This window comes from Streptopelia decaocto, assembly GCF_964273445.1.
Source record: "Streptopelia decaocto genome assembly, chromosome: 8".
Taxonomy (NCBI): Eukaryota; Metazoa; Chordata; class Aves; order Columbiformes; family Columbidae; genus Streptopelia; species Streptopelia decaocto.
The window spans coordinates 10,823,323-10,841,054 of NC_138662.1; the positions used below are offsets into that span (position 1 = coordinate 10,823,323).

Sequence of the window (17,732 nt, forward strand, 5' to 3'; positions counted from 1 at the left end):
TGAATTAAAAAGATTTTGAGCCCAACCACAACCATGTTTTTAAAATAAAGAATATATCAAAGCTCATGAGCGCTTACGCTAAGCATAGAATATTGCCTGCCATAAGGCTTGCTGCATTAGTTTGGACAATGTATTCCTTAAAATCTGAGGTCAATGCAAAAAAACAATGGCATGGTTACATTCCCCAAGCTGTTCTGAAGCATTCAGTCAGCTGAATGGGACACTTCAGTTGGATCTTTTCGGATAAACAAGGAAGGCCAGGAGGGTACTCACTGAGAACGTTCACATTGGCAGTCGCAAGGATGGTGCCGTGCTTGTTGCTGGCCTCGCACTGGTAGACAGCACTGTCCTGAAGCTGCAGGTTGGTAAGACTGATCTCTCTGGCAGAGATTCTGCCTCTGAAGGTCCTCCCTGGAAAGACCCAGACTGTATCAGGAAATGGACAAAACAACGTGACTCTGGGGTTCACAGTCTCTCCTCACTGCTTGAAAGTCAAAGGCGAAGCACATCAGGATCAAACCTGAGCAAGTTGCAAAGCACTGCCTTTGCCAGCAGTTCTTTGACCTAAAAAAGTGCTCTAGAGTACCGATTTCCAGTTAAATCCTCACACAGACTTTTCAAAATTGTAGCAATAAAACTGCTACACCAGGGAGCAGCACCTGTGCTCCCCTGCCACACAATCATTTGTGCTTGTTCAGAAGCAAAAAGAAAGACCAGGAGTCCTCAATGAGCATAAGCTGTCCTAGATCTCCAAAAGATGGGAGAGTTGTGGGGTGAGGCAGAGGCAGTAACTCATGGCTACCACCACTCCTCAGCCCTGCAGTTTTCACCCTTACTCTCTTCAAGACTGCAGTTAAACATTAGCTTTATAAGTAAATAAAAATTCATGTCTAAATAGATGTCAAACCAGACAACCCTTAGTACTTTAGGATTTGTGTGTTCCCTCTAACCAGACACAACATGGGCACATCCCACCCAGCCACTACCTGAAGGAGGACCTGAGACCTGGCACTTACTGTCGATGGGTGCCCCATTAAGTTTCCACTGAATGGTTGGCTCCGGGTTGCCAATAGCTTCACACAGCAGCACAAGATTTGCTCCTACGCTGTAAACACCACCTTCGGGCTCCTTTATCCACTGAGGAGGCTCTGTAAAGAGGGGACATTGCAGGTATCAGGTGCCACAACGAGAAAACTCTAATTCTGCTATTGCTATGGTTCTCCAGCAGATGGCAAACGCTACCAACAGTTCCCAGCCGGCTCCTAGCAGCCTATTGTGCAGCTGTATTGTATTTCTTGGAAACGGACGCTGCAAAAGGTAAAATTAGCATCGGCACACATCAATTTTTGTCCTTCAGGGCTTTGTGAAATGTGAGTGTCAGGGAGACAGTGTAGGGAATGGGCAGTGTCTATCCAAGTGGAAAACAAATGCAAATGGGAGGTGAGAGGCTGAGGAAGGAGGTAAAGCTGAACGGGTCAGCATTTTCAAAAGGCCCTTCAGACATGAGATCGTGGTCTGTGAAATGAAGTGAGACTATTTCAACAACTCAAACAAGATGCAAATATCTACCCAGCCCAGATCCCCCTCACTAGGCATCAGCAAGCGGCTTCCACTGCCTTGACTGGGGTAGCCAGAGGGCACAGCGATTCAGAGGAGCTCCACACAAGGATGCAGCACCTCCATCTGCTCATCTACATGTGCTGAGGAAATGCATTATGATTCTTTATATTCTGGTTTTCCATCATGTATTCAGATCAGAGGTGGATCTGTACCATATTTAGGAATGCTGAAACGTTTTCTCATCACTGGGGATGAAAAAACCATCATCCCAACGAGTGGTCCAGAAAGATTGCCCACAGGGTGGTGGTAGAGGAGCAGCAGTGTGCTGCAGCATTCCCTGTGCTCTCTGCTTTCCCAGCACTGCCAGCCAAACTGGGGTAGCTCTGGGAAACCCTCTCCTCTGCAGAGCAGCCCCTAAGCATCAGGTACCAAAACCTCATTGGAAAAACACCACCATAAGGGAGAGGAAGGAACTAGGGGGGTGAAGTATTAATCTAAGAAACACTTTGTTCTCTACAAACTGAATGCAGGTCCCTGAGCCTGCCTACACTTCAGTGGGCAGCCTCAATTCAAAACACAGCCTTGAATTCATCATTTTCTTATCCTGAGAAGAAACAAACTTCCAAATTTTAATTCCAGACCTGATGCTACCTCTCTGCATGTGCTGTGCAGATTACTGGGCCTCTTTCCCTGTTGGAAAATTATGAGCTAATGTATGGGAAATATGAGAATTCATTAGTTAATGCTTATAAAATGCTTTGAAGATTAACAGAGCTCTGTTGCCTGGTAATACATCTCCAGATGTTGTCAGTGTGATATACTAAAACAAAACAACATTGCTCATATTCACAGAGATATATTAAAAAAACACCCTGAAGTGTGATACACAAGAGCTTCTACACAAAGTCCACCATTTCCACCAACAGAGCACAAACAAAGAAACACTGTTTAGCAACAGATAAAGGCTGAAGTAAAATTCAAGATGCTGAAGTTTATCTAAAATTATAACATCTTTGCATTTCCTTCACAAAGTAGAGATTTCCTCTACCACCTTCCTCATGCAGGGCTGGTTGCCCTCCTGTAGTGCAGCATGTGACATGACCACACTGGTTACATTTCCTTGTATTAGGCTCCAGGAAAAAACTCTATAAGCAGCAGAACATGGTTTATGCAGATCTTTTTCCTCCCTCTCTCTCTCTCATATACATTATTCTTTCATCAGGAAAAGACAGGCCAAAGGCGTGAAGGTGAACAGGTTTGTGATAGTCCTGACAAACTTTTCTTTTTTTTTTTGTTTTTCACTAGGTCTGCCACAAACACAGTACTTGACACAGGAAATGTCCTTGTTTTGGAGATGGCAGACCAAGCAGACTGGATACAAACCACCCAATGGATCCCTTCCTATTTTCACCTCTGCTTATGCTTTGGAAGTGAGCTGCAGACCAATTACACCACTGCTTTCCTTTCTCAGCATGGGAATTGCTGTATTTGCCCCAAGAAAGTGATGCAGCTGCAAAGCCATAGGCAATAAGATTTTGTCAAGTATGAAATATAATTTCACAGAAAAGCTGAAGAAACTCTTTTCTCTGTGGTAGATATGCTACACTACTTATATAGAACATAAGAATAACAAAATATACACAGACTTTTTAGCAACTACAAAAAAGCAATGTTGGGACAGTCACATTGTTAATCTGTATGGGCAATGCAGCATGGTAACTATTTCACTGCATAATGTATTCTTCTTGGTAAGAGTTATAACTGTGGGGCCCCTTGTTAATAGATTTATGTCTTTACAGAAACATAATGACAGGTCCAAAAATAGAAGGGATCTAAAATAGGCATCTATTCCATCCTTCTGCAACAAAGTAGGATCATCTACACCAAAACACCCCCAATGGATCCAAACTTTCACAGAACTAGAACAAATTTTTGACACCTAACCAACTTCTTCCTTGCTGCAATTTAAGTCTAATTGTATCTTCTATTATCTCCAGGAAACTAAGAGAAAAATTTGTTATTTTACGTTGTGAAGAAACTTCAGTGCATCTGAATGCTGCTATGCAAGTCCTCAGATCCGTTCTTTCCTAAATTAAACATATTTATCAATTTTTTTCTCAAATGACATGATTTTGAGCTCTGTGACTACTCTTGCTGCTTTCTGAACTGTCTTGAGTCAAGCCCAGCCTTGATGTATAACAGCTTGTGTCACATGAGGCCTTATCAGTTCTCAGTAGTCTCTCTTATACCACTTTCCTTCATACTTTCCAGGATGATTTCTGCATTTTCTGCAAGACTATTATTTCCAAGTCATGCTCAGCTTGCAATCCTTTATACATCCTCCAGACTAGTCTAACCAGACATTTTCCATCCCGTGTTTATGAAGCCACTTAGTACTGCCTGATGAGAATTTCTCTGCACTTGTACTTATTGAAGCCCATCCTTTTGATTCCAGACCATTTTCCTAATTTGTCAAGATAATTTCAAATTCTCCTCATGTCTTCCCAAGGGCTGTCAATCTACCCTGCTTTGGGGGCATCGTCTGCAGCTACAGATGCAGTTACCACCTTGGGATCTGCATCCCAGTTGAAGCAGTTTTCCAGTGAAACACAGAACTACAGTTTGAGCCTGATTAAAACAACCAGCCATGTGTCTGCCTCACATTAGCTTAATCTATTTTATTTTTTGCTAGCTGAGTAATGAAAGTATTACAAGACATAGCTGCAAAGGCCCGTAGCTATTATATCATCACAGAATCACAGAATGTCAGGGATTGGAAGGGACCTCGAAAGATCATCCAGTCCAATCCCCCTGCCAGAGCAGGAACACCCAGATGAGGTTACACAGGAAGGCATCCAGGCGAGTTTTGAATGTCTCCAGAGTAGGAGGCTCAACAACCTCCCTGGGCAGCCTGGTCCAGTGCTCTGTCACCCTCACTGAGAAGAAGTTTCTTCTCAAATTTAAGTGGAACCTCTTGTGTTCCAGTTTGAACCCATTACCCCTTGTCCTATCATTGGTTGTCACCAAGAAGAGCCTGGCTCCATCCTCATGACACTCACCTTTTATGTATTTGTAAACATTAATAAGGTTTCGGTCTCCTCCAAGCTAAAGAAACACAGCTCCCTCAGCCTTTCCTCACACAGGAGATGCTCCACTCCCTTAATCATCTTTGTTGCCCTGCACTGGTCTCTCTCCAGCAGTTCCCTGTCCTTCTGGAACTGAGGGGCCCAGAACAGGACACAATATTCCAGATGTGGTCTCACCAGGGCAGAGTAGAGGGGAAGGAGAACCTCTCTGGACCTACTGACCACCCCCCTTGTAATACACCCCAGGATGCCATTGGCCTTCCTGGCCACAAGGGCACAGTGCTGGCTCATGGTCATCCTGCTGTCCACCAGGACCCCCAGGTCCCTTTCTCCTACGTTCCTCTCTAATAGGTCATTCCCCAGCTTACACTGGAACCTGGGGTTGTTCCTGCCAAGATGCAACACTCTGCACTTTCCCTTGTTATATTTAATTAATTTTTTCCCTGCCCAACTCTCCATCCTGTCCAGGTCTCGCTGGATGGCAGCACAGCCTTCTGGCGTGTCAGCCACTCCTCCCAGCTTGGAGTCTACATTGTAATAATTATTTATGTTAAACAGTCTAGGAGCCTCAGTCAAGATCAAGGTACCATTAAATCAGGCACTGTGATAGTGACAAGATTTTGAGGTTGTATGTACATTTTATATTGGGTTTAGGCGATTATATACAATAACCAAATAAACAAACATTTGAAGTCAGGGCAATTTGTGAGCTTGTTTTGGTTTTTGCCTTTTATTTTTTTTAATAATTCCTTCTCATTTGAATGACAACAATGAGGTTTTTGTGCCTGTTTCAGTGTTCCAGGCCACATCTTTCCTTGCAAAGAGAGATTAAAATGCACAAACAGGCAAGCAATTTGCTAGCTGAGTATTTTCATATGCTTCATAATAATTGCCTGAATCTTTGCCCTCAGACTACTGTAGGATTAATCAGTAGGTTGCATGCAAATACCAGTAATTAAGACTGTTATTTAGAAGGCTGGGGTATTGGTTTGAGATGCTCAGATACCAGAAAGAAGAACAGAAAATGTGCCATAGTGCAGGAATGATAGCAAAATCCTGATTTATATGCCTGCATTAGATTGAGAATGGGTGGTGGTTAACTGAGATAATTTTTCTTCCGTGTTTAATTTTCTTCACCCTGCATGCATCCTTTTAGAAGAGCCTGTCAGGTGAGAGGATGCCCTATGTCAGCATAACCTCCCTGGAGCCAACAGAAATTAATACTCACTTTCACCAACTCAAAATCTGCCCTTGAGTGCATACACAGAAGTTGCTGCAAGAATGATGAACATGCCCACCTCTGATTAATGGTAGTGACATTTTCTGGTTAGAAATTCTAGAAGAAGACAGTGTTTGTGTTCAATTTTACCTTGATAACCTGCATGTGAGGTGACTCCTAATAGGAAGAATTCCTGTTAGTGTGACAGTAGCCATCATTAGTTACACACATGGGAAATTAATTTAATAGCGATTGCAAAAGCATTTTTTACTTTTTATTTATTTATTTATTTATTTATTTTTAGGGACTTGTTTGTTAGTGAGCAGGAACAACAATTTGCTCAAATCTTTCTTCCCTTTTTTCCTTCTAGAGAGTGGGGAAGAAAGGGGTCAATATTCTGAACAGCTTAATTAATGTTATTTCTCTGGTATTTTAGTTTTTGCAGCTCCTGCAATTTCTTTGAAGGATTCAATTTTTACAGCCAAGAAAATCATAGCCAGATTGTTAAAATATTCAGTTACAGCAGAGATGCTCCAAACCATCTGGAATGATTTCTAGGAGTCAGCACTTCCCCTCCGTCGCAGCTGAAAACTTGCCATGTCCTGGTATCCCTCTCTGCCACACTTCCAGGGTGGAAAAGAAGACTGTAAGACACAAGGTTGTGTCAAGAGAATGGGAAAGATTTATCACATACTGGGAGAAAAGGCTCTTCCACAGCTCGGTCAACACAGAGCAGGTAGCTGTAAGTGCCTTTCCTCCCATCAGGATTCCTCGAGACCACAGAGCGGGAAGAAGCACAGATTAACATGAAGCAGTTGGCAAACTCCAACAGTTTAATACTGCCTGTGATTTTTTTTTCTCTGCAAATCAGAAGCTGGAATATTTTTCATCAGTTAAAAGAAACTGTTTTCAGCAAGTTTTTCAGTTCTGCTTCAGGATTCTCTTTTTGTAGCTACTTATGGGCAACCTTGCTGAAAGTGTTGCAGTGGTAGGGCTCGCTTGTCTCTGCTAAGTCTCATTAGGGGTTTGCTTTGCTTCTGGAAAAGAGCACTTGCATGTGCCTCGTATGAAGGGTCTGGAGAGTGAGAAGGGAGAAAGGAGGATGGAGGGAAAGCAGGTGCTGTGTGTCTCTATCTGCACTCTGCAAGATGCCTGTTCTGAAGGTATCTTGGCTGGCTTCATTCATCTGCCTTCATTTAGCAGCAATACAAATAAATGACAACCAAAGGGATGCACAAACACGGCAGGTTCTCTGTTTCACTAGGCGAGCACAAGCACCCAGCACTCACCCTCTTCAGCCACCAGACTTGTGTGTGTGCTCATGCACCACCCTACGCACAAGTGTAAGATACGCACGACTGTAAGATACGCACAAGTGTAAGATACGCACAAGTGGAAGATACGCACAAGTGGAAGATACGCACAAGTGGAAACCTCAGAGTATTTACAAATGTTGCTAACATAGAACTGGTCATCCTTCCAAGCATGCAGACTAGGGAGGGTACAGGCCTTGGATACTCAGTGGGATGACAAAAAGGTCATATTTCAGGGGTTTTTTTAACTGTTTAAAGTCAGTTAAAAGTTTGGTGGGTTTTTTGTTTGGTTGGTTTTTTACTTTATTTCATAAATTTTTATGATACTTTTCAGGGGCTATAGAAACCACCCTTAGCAGTGATAGCAAGAGAGCACAAGAAGAAGGGGAAGAGAAGGGTAGTACCATGTTTGCTCACTGCATTTCTACAATCGTCCCTAGGCATTCCCTTTTGGTGGAAGCCAAAGAAAAGAAATTAAGCTAAATGCACCTCTGATCTGGCTCAGTATAGCCATTTTCACATTCTTTAAGACCAGGTAGAATGATTACATCATTTGGTCTGATATTCAGGTTAGTAAAAGCTATTTCATCAATAGGTCTGCATGACTAACTCACTTTTTTAGAGTATTGGATCTAATCATGTATTTGTACTCCAGTTCACCACTTTGTAGAGCCTTCATGGTTCAGGAAAACAATTCATCATTTCTATTCTTTTCCTTTTAAAAAGGTGCTATTTTCTGCAAGCTTCCCAAAACTAGAAAGTAGGTCCTTGGCTAACATAAGTTGATAGAGTTGGTTGAATTTATGCATTACACTGAGTGGCATTAGCAAAGGTCCTTATTTACTTCCTTTGACCACCTCTCTGTTCAAAATCAATAAGCTTAGTAAAGCATACTCAGCACCTTCCACATGAACATGGAACTCGTGCTTCGCTCTCCCCATGGGGTTGCTTGCTGTGCACTGGTATGTTCCTTCATCAGCTGCAGTCGCTTGCTCTATCTTCAGTATCTTCCCAAAGTTTTCTGTTTCTGGTTCATCCCTGGGCAGGTTTCCAGTGAGTTTGACCCAGCTTAGATGAGGAGTTGGGCTGATAGCAAAGAAAAAAATAATTAGTTGAATACTAGGCTTTCTGTGATTCTTTATGTTAGCAGAACTGCTCAACTTCATGCGTACGGTTTGCAAGGTGAAGCTTTCAGACTTTTGAGCCCTTTTAAAACACTGGGGCTATACTAGGGGTTATAATATAGGCTACAGCTAGTCTAAACTGCTTGGTTTGAAGAGCCCCTGTGAACAGGTTCTTTACAGCCAACACCAGGCCATGGCACGAGGCTGCATTCCTTGTATGTGTGTTGGCACAGACTGCGGGAGAGGGAAGGGAGCTCATTTCATCCTACTCCAAAAGGGCACCTGAGGACAGACAAGGAGGTAAAGACTTTATTACAGTGACTTCACTCAGTGTCCTGCCTGGTTAGAAGGTGGCCAGCCAGTGGAGATGGCTGAAAATGCTTCTTACGTTTTTAGAAAGCAAATGGCAGTGACACAGAAATTCAGGACAGACTGTTGTCTGCACATTCCCAGCTGGGCTTCACGACCCCGACACCATACACGACACACAGTGTCATATCTGCTTACTCTTGTGTCCATCTGTTATTGTGGCAAAATGCCCGGGCACAGACTACTCAAAGCCTCGCATACCAAGAAATTATGGTTTTCCATGAGCAGTGAACATAACCGTGCCAATATCCTATTATTTCCTGCGAGAGCCCTTGTCCTGCTTTTGTATCAAACTCAGGCGCTGCGTTGCCCTGGTGTTGTATTGAGGCAATGCCCTCTTGACACTGTCATTACTCAGATTATAAGTCTTCAAAAATGACAGATTGGAAATGTATTTAATCCCTTAGTTTGCAGTTGGCTATCCCTGATTTTAGTTACTTGAAATCTGGCTCAGTCTATCCACTTCTGTGGTTTGTGGACATTTGGTGGAATGGATTGGCAGAGATATAGGTAAAGCTGATCATTTTTCTGCTGAAAATGGGAATTTTAACAAAAATATTGCTTAATTTTGCTCTAAATGTTGGGTTTTTGAAGGGTTTCAGTGAAAAATGTTTGTTTGGTGAGCAAAGATGTACTTTGTCTTCTTTCAAAAGTGACTAAAAAAAACCCCAAACCTTTTTATTCAAAAAATCTTAAACAAAATTTCTTTGAAAATTTTAGATGAAACAAAAATATTTCCATTATATTAATTCTTGCACATGAAAATTCATATTTGTGTATTTCCAAGGTGTTTGCCTATTAAGTACCCTGAAAACACTATAAAATCATAGCTGTGGACTTGTGGAGGTTTGTGCGCCTGAGATGGGTAGTGAACTAGACAAGGAAGTGTTGCAACAGGGAACTAAAACTCACTGCAGATACTTGGAGTGAATCCAACAGAGACAAGTAATTCACCTTCTCTCAGAAATGGCAACTGACCGTAGAGGCATAATCTTGCCAGCTCAAATGAGAAATTGCCCTTTCACTCCTACACAGAAAAACAAAATACCCCAAACACGCTTGTTCAGGCAGATAAACATCCCAATTTTGGAATTTTCTAGAGGGGACATAATTGCACAGCCTTTACTGTGAGTTATCTATCTGCTAACCACCGCCTGTGTTCACAGACCTCCAGCTCCGCCATACAGCATGAGAAGATCATGATTTAAGTCTCCATTCAACAAAAAGATCTAACACAAAGAAACCAGAAGAAACTGAGCTTTCATTGTGGGTTTAGCAGTTAGAGAGATTTTTGCTTAACTTATTTCTCTGGTGGCAACTCTTCTGGGGCAGTTTATTGCATCCACAAACACACAGTAAAAACTGGATAACTGGACTGACAGCAAAGCGGGGCTTCTGTCTATTTAAGTTACTGCAGCAGGAACAATGTCTGAGAGAGGTATTTGCATCTTGTGAGAACTGCACTTAATATTTATTTAGGCATTCGCTTACCTTACCCTTATTTTGTCCTGTGTTATTTACAGTAAGGAACAAAATTGTCCTGATTTCCCATCACATACCATTCACTTTAATCCTCCTCTATGTTATTATAGCAAACATCTCTTCATTGAGATATTCTGCCATGCTTAATACAGCCAGATCCACAACTAGAGCTTGAACAGTTCTCTAACATAAATGATAATAGCAATAACAAGCTTGAGATATCTGTGCAGTACAAAGCACCAGAGGCATGCATAGGAATGGGGCACTGGAACTAAACATGGCACTGGAACTAAATTTGAAGTTAGCTCATTAGTGTTAGTTTTATCAGACTCAAAACAGTTTGGCTGACTGCAGTTCACTGTATTTTTACAAAATTGTGACATTCATTCCTTGACATACTGTTGTGTGTGAGAACACCATGGAAGGAACATCCTTTGTATGGGAATTCTGAATGCTGGCACCACAAAAGCAGCCAGGTTCACATGCACTCCCAAGCCAGCATCTCCCACTGCAACTGGGCTACGTGGACCACTGTTTCACTCAATGGTGCCTCGTATTACATGCCTCAAGAACTTTTCTCTTAAAAACCTGAGAACTGACACCTGGAAAAATGCTGAATGATTTTTGAGCATTTGAACCAACACTGAGTTGGCAAAATTAAAAAAGAAACATTATAGGTTGTGAGCCAAACCACAGAAGCTGAACCCTGATGTTACTTAATATCTCAACATCTCAAAAGTAGTACTACTGAAGAAAAGTTCCATAATGTTTTTTTTCCCAATATAACAGTAAAAAAAAAAATAAAAATCAATACTTAACAACAATACAATTCTAATTGCTTATTTCTAAGCTACAGCAACAACAAATATATGAATGTTGCATTCTGGCTCTCTGCTGCTTTACATGGAGTATGAATGGTTTAGAAAAACTCTGCATAGGGTTTCAATTTTAAATTGTTTGGGCAGGTAGATACATTCATTTGTAGTTGTATAGCTTTTAATATGGCTTTTTCTTTCCTCAATTCTATTTCAAAAAGTGATTAAGTTTGTGCAGCATTGAGCATTACTCACAGCCCTTCAGCAATACATTCAAGTAGCAGGACATCTCCCTTGATGACAGTGACTGATGAGCTACTGCCAGCAGATTCTGGAGGGATCAGCAGTTTGGGTTTCCGTTCCTTGATAAAATTTGCTAAAAAATAAAATAAAATAAAATAAAATAAAAGTTAGAAACGAAACTTAGAGCCTTTGCTTGCCCTTCAATAGTGCCATAAATGTTACTCTGTCAGAAGGTTTTGGACCTCAATTTATAAATTTAATTTTTTATTTATATGGCCTGAGACTAATCCACGACTCTCCTGCTTCTCCTGCTTACAGTCAGAAGATGACTACAAGTGTAACAACAGGCAGTAGTGCTGGTGAAACCCCTTTTCCTATGGTTTCATATCCTGCTACCCAAGCACTGGCCCATTCTACCATATACCTCAGCCACACTGATCTTCTCAATTGCTCATCTTCTGATCCACACCATCTTTCTTAGCACCTTTCTTCTGCATTGACTCCATCATCTTTTATGTTTCAGATGAAAACCCATCTTTCCTCACTTGAATATCCCACAGAATTGTCCTTGTTACAATTATTAAATCTACAGTAATGGAGATACAATTTGTAAGGAAGACTGTTAAAATAATAAAACAAGATTGACCTGCATTTGATTTCAACGGACCATTTGTTCCAGCCTGCCAAACAATGGTTTCATGATGAAATATGCATAGAGTTAAATGGCTATCCAGTTATCACTATAATAACAATTAGCACAGTAATGAATAAGTCCCTAAATGGTACTAGTTCTTCAAAAATAGTCAGTTACGGATGATTTGGTAAAAGACCCCATGTATCTCTCCAAAACATTTTCTATTTTTTTTATCTCCTTGCTTTGTATCCCTACAAATCTGTGTCACAAGTGCCCAGAACTGCAGCCCCTGGATATGCTCACAGGTTTTTCATCTGCCCTCCACCTCCCACTGCCAAAGGCAGAGAGTCCCCATTCCTGGGCAGTGACAGGAGCTCAGGCATCTCTCTGAGGGAAAAAAAATCAGTTTTTCGAGTGTCTGTCACTCTGCACAAGCCCTGTTTGTTCTGCTCACAATGCTTGGTGTCTATGGTTCAAGGCTTGAGGACTGATCAGTGTTTTGAGTCAATCACCCCAAAACACTTGAGTAGAACCCTTTTTTAAAAAACTTCAGTGCTTGTCCACAAAACGGGGTTTTCCAGGAGTTTAAAATTGGGCATTTCAAAACACAGAGGCTCTCAGAAGCAATTTAACCAAATAAACCAGAGTCAAGAGCTACATGTAAAAACTGAAACTCTCATTTTCATGTACTTTAAATGAAATTAACTGGGTGGAGAATTGCAGGAATAGCCACTAGCTTCCTTATGACCTATGCATTGCTTGCATAAACCTCAGCAGAATATTTGCAGGATATTGTTCCACAAAAAGGGAAGCACAAAGCAAGGGAAGATGTGAATCTCCAGGATGAGAAGTGTTTTGTTGGAGTGCTTACCCCGCAGTGAGTATCAGACAGGGCAATATACGGCCAAAGAGAACCACCTCCCATCTACCCAAGCTACAGCTGGAGATGGGGACAATTAACACAGAGCATCTAGAGTTCTATAAATCCACACTTTAAGCTCACCCTGGAGTCATGCAGCCCTAATAGACATGAATTCACAGCTTCAAATCGTGGGTACCTAACACAAGCATCTTATCAGCCAGAGGGAGATTTTGAGCATCCAGGTCTGGTTCCTGTTCTGAACTGATAACATGAGAATCCCAGGACATCAACCTCCTTACTTACATTATGAAATGTGAATGTTCTTTTCCTGAGTAAGAAAACTACCTCTTTGTTAAAAACCCTTCAGATTTCTGTCAAAAAGTATAAGATGAGCAAATTGTACTCCATGGACCACTTAAATCCATCCCATCACAAAAAAAAGGCTTTTTGTGGGTTTTTTTTGTGTTGTGTTTTTTTTTTTTTTTTTTTCTTTTTACTGAGCAGCAGCTCACATTTCATCTCAGCTGGTAGATTCTCAGTTTAAAGGTTAAATAACAGATGCATTCAACTCACCCTTAGTAACTGCAGCATTAGGTGAGCCTGAGTCATTAGCATGCTTAACTGAAATAAATAAAAGTGACAACCAAACACAAACATGCACAGTTGATATAGAATCAAAAGAAACAATAAATCAACCAAAACAAAAGGATGCCCCCCCCATTTGTCTCATAAAAGAAGAAGAAAAAAAAAAAGTAAAGCAACAGATGAACAAAAAATTTATGAAAACACAAAGACAATTCTTCAAATTTATGTATTATTCTGCAAATTATTTCATAGGTGATACGATCACCATTTCATCCTAGCTACCTAGTATAATAAAAAAAAAATCACTAAGCTGTAAGTAATCACTATAAAGAATTAAAAAAAAAAAATCAGTGTCTTTTTTCTTATTGTCTACATTTTTCTATGTAATTTTTTAATATAGTTCACCAACAAGGACTTGACACAGAAAGGAGTGAGCAGTCTCAAGCTGAGTTTACAAGAACGTATGTGCCTCATATTTGTCTGCACCCAGTCTCTTGACTTCAATGGCAAGGTGAATACAGTGAAGTGTTTTGCTGGGCCACTGCCAGGGCTATCAGTGACCTCACAATCAAACCCCATTTCTTATTTCTGTAATCTGTCTCTGTGTGGGACTGGACCCATTAGAAAAGCTATGGAAACCAACATTTCATTTTGATTTTCTCACAATTATTATCCCAAGATATGGTTTAAGCAAGTATTAATATATACAAACCCACTACACTAATCCTTTATTTTTTTATCCTGACAAGAAAACTCTCAAAATCATATATTAAATACTAGGCTTTCATTCATGAAGAAAAATTTCCTTGGCTTTCTGGGCTATGTAAGCCCAAAAGGTCAGAAGAATTAGTGAAACAGAAGCCTGATATTAAGGGCATGGGCAGACTCAGTGAGTGGTACAAGTGACACCAGAAACTATTGCAGCCAGAAGAGACTCGAGCAGAACAGAATGGATCTCCAGCTGCTATAAGCTGCCTTAGTTCCACCGGCTTCTGTTGGGCTTTGCTGATTTAACACAGCTGAGAGCATGCCCTAAAAGGCTGGATTTTTTTTCCTTGGATATTTGTATTGTTTTCCTCTGTTTCTAACACTAAGACCTATACACCCCATGTATTCAGTAGATTTACACAGCTGGAATTGGTAGCTTGATACCACAGTGAGTAGGTAATATACACAAACAAATGCACATGCATGTTGATGGGGCAGCAAACCCCACATTCCCAGGTGAGACTTGGGGGCAGGAGCAGTACCTGCAACCATTTACCCTCAGAGCCTACACAAATACAGAGACATTAAAATAAATAAATAAATGAAATATGATTTTTTTTTTAAATTTGATTTCCATTTCATTGAGGATATGGAACATTCTTATTGAAGATTGAGGTAGGCTGCAAAGACCTGGAAAGCACCATGCTTCCCAACTACATTGTTACACCCAGACCAAACCAGGCCTGGACCCAGGAAGGAGGTGACCACAGAAAGTCCTCAAGACCCTGTGAAGTCCCATCTATCATTGACTCGCTGGACCGCAAGAAGAGCAGCTTTCCCTAATGCATCATTGGCTTTCACTGGGGGGAGAACAGGAGGAAGAACTTTTGGGGCCCAGCAGCTGCAAAAAGCTTTTAGTGGTTGAATTTAGCCCTTAGAGTAAGGTTAATAATGCAGGGATAAGAACAGTAACATGCATATTCTTTGGAGAGAATTCCATCAGAGACATAGGGCACAGACATCTGCATTTGCTGATGCCTGGGGAGTTGAAAAAGGAAAAACAACAGAAAACAAGAAACCACTTATCCGCAGACTTACAACGGGAAACCTTGAGTGTCATTGGCATTTTCTGTACAATCGTCCTTAGTGTTGGAAATGCTGCAAAGCAACAATAATCACTTCGACTGTCATTTTCTTCCACATTTGCAAAGTAGAGATCTCCCTTAAGGCTCATGGAGACCCTTTCATCTTGCGGAATGTGCTGCAAATCTAGCAAGAAAATATAATTATGATATGGTAATGATACCGAGCAGTTTCACCAATATGACTACTAATGTTCTCCTGTCATGTTTTCTTCCAGATACTGAATATAACTTTGATGCAAAAGAGGCATAAGGCCCAGCATAACCAATGAGTTATTTAACAATATTTGACATACGATTGATAATTCATAATATCTTATGTATATTTATATAGAAAATATATTAAAAATAATTATTAATTGAGATATTAACAATAAAAAAATACTCAGTACAAAGTCCCTGTTCAGATCAAAGGAATCTTCCAGCACCTCTCCCTGACACAAAGGCCTGTAATGATGACATGGAGGTCACCGTTTACTTATGTCCCCACGGCCAGCCTCTCAAGCACTTTACTCTTCTGTAACTATAGATTACAGCAGGAGAGTGTTAGTAGGAACTAAGGTTGCTGTACTGTCACATTGTTGATCCAGCCAAATGCAGGTCTGTGCTAAATATGTACGTCAGGAGTAGAGAGGCTGCCTTCCAAGATCAAAGGTTTAACCTGACACCCTGTCTCTGTAAGTGCTTGGTCAGCTTCAGAAACAAACCCTTCATCTCATGGAGGCAATCCAAGTTACTGTGCTTCCCAAGAGACAGAAATTCCTTCAGAACACAAATGCTGAAGAAAAACATCACAGAAACCCAGAAGGAAATAATTATACATACCTGACAGATTCTTTTTCTTAGTATCATAAATCAACTATTAATTTATGAAAAGAGAAAAATAGTAATGATAGTAATAGTATATTGACCCATTTTATAATTTCTACTGTAAACGTAGTAGTCCTCATTATTGGTAGACTAATTAACTGATTTGTAAGCTTTCTGATAACTCATATTTAATAATATGTTGTGCCAACACAGTCTACAATTTAACTTTTTGTTATGTAAAAATATATCTTCATTCTCCATTTTTCAAATTTGTTTTTCAGTATCCCCATCCTTTTGCTGAGCACTTGCATGATTACCATGCACATCAATTATGAATCTCTAATGAAACTGCTCTGGAAGACAAATGTTTTGAGTGTCCTCATATTAATTATGTAGAAATTGTTTACTTACCAATATTCATCCAATAGATGTGCAAAGGTGGGATGCCTTTTGGGGGGTGACAGTGCAAAATCACAGAATCACCATGCTCCACATCCAGGGGCTCAATTTTTTCTTTTGGGAATTTTGGTACACCTGTACAAAACCAAAGATGTTCCTCTTTTATTTTTACTTCTTGAAATTTTGCCCTTTGCTTCTCCCTTAAATTAGTTCTTAACAAAATATTTACTTTAACATATTGTTTTGTATTCTCTGGTTTTGGGTACTATTATTATTTACAAAGTGATACAGAGTAATAATGACTTTTACTAAGAGTAGAAAATCTCTGTTAGCTTTCTTCATTCATAAAGTGCACAGCACGTAGTATTAAAAGTCAGGCAACTGAACGGTGGTGGTGTCTGTGATATCCATGAGCTTTACTGAGGCTTTATTTTACTGCCTTTATTTTCAAACGCTTTCTATACTTCATTTATTTGTACCGTCTGGAAAGGAGAGCTCAAGGCCACAAAGACCTGAAGATTGAGGCTTAGATGGGTATAGGGGTCCCAGGCTCTTCCCCGGGGATCAGAAACCGGTCTGGGAGTGCAGTATGTTCTCGGAAGTCTTGGCTAAAAAGTGGTTCCCAAGTTGCCACTGCAAGTCAGTGCAGGTGAGGACAGACATCAGGCAGCTATTCTGCCTTGTGCCTGAGTTGTCCCAATTCTTATCCAGCTTCAGAATCAGATGAAGCAGATATCTGGTTCAAAGATTATATTGCCTCCTCATCACCTCAGGTATAATACCTCTGCTGTGCAGATTTTCTCAGCAAGCTTGTCCTTCTGGATGCAGAGACAGCATTTGCACTAAAGAATACACAGGGTTGCACAAGTGCTACACTATTTGGGCTTAAATATGATTAAATAATTAACAGATCAAGGATTGTTTAATCACCTAGAGCATCAGCACTGATGCCAGCAGACTGTTCAAAGCCTGAAACACACTTGGCAAACCTGGCCAGTCTCAGCAGCCCAAAATGTAACCACAGTGCATCCAGGTAGAGGGGATGCAGAGCTGGGCTGGAGCCTGCACCAAACCAAGCACTGGGAGACTCCAGCTCAGAGATTATTGCAAATAAATTAGTCTGCAAAATGTAACCACTCCTTAAAGGCAGATGTTGTTTTCTGCTTTCATTCCAGGCAAGTTCAAACTAGTAAAAGTTTCAGTTGAGGTAATTGCATTAAAGAGCAAAATTAACAGCAATTAAAGAGCAAAGGAACAAAAACATCCTGGCTGTGCAGAATAAACTGGCACAGCAAACATTGCCATCCTGGTGTTCAAGTCATGACAGAGAACTCTGATAGCAAATAAACGTTTTGAAACATCAGAGATCTAGCAACTCCAC

General features: G+C 40.7%; 1 protein-coding gene across 1 annotated transcript in view; it reads right to left on the reverse strand.

Annotated features, from left to right (window-relative positions):
* Nucleotides 1-17,732, reverse strand: part of CHL1 (cell adhesion molecule L1 like) — a gene marked incomplete at both ends in the record, with an annotated part of 53,359 nt that overhangs the window by 26,084 nt on the left and 9,543 nt on the right. The window contains 7 exons of the mRNA XM_082059937.1: nucleotides 274-411; nucleotides 1,017-1,148; nucleotides 8,080-8,264; nucleotides 11,224-11,344; nucleotides 13,281-13,328; nucleotides 15,099-15,269; nucleotides 16,364-16,486. Of these exons, the coding sequence (XP_081916063.1) occupies nucleotides 274-411; nucleotides 1,017-1,148; nucleotides 8,080-8,264; nucleotides 11,224-11,344; nucleotides 13,281-13,328; nucleotides 15,099-15,269; nucleotides 16,364-16,486 (918 nt within the window). The remainder of the gene's footprint in view (nucleotides 1-273; nucleotides 412-1,016; nucleotides 1,149-8,079; nucleotides 8,265-11,223; nucleotides 11,345-13,280; nucleotides 13,329-15,098; nucleotides 15,270-16,363; nucleotides 16,487-17,732) is intronic.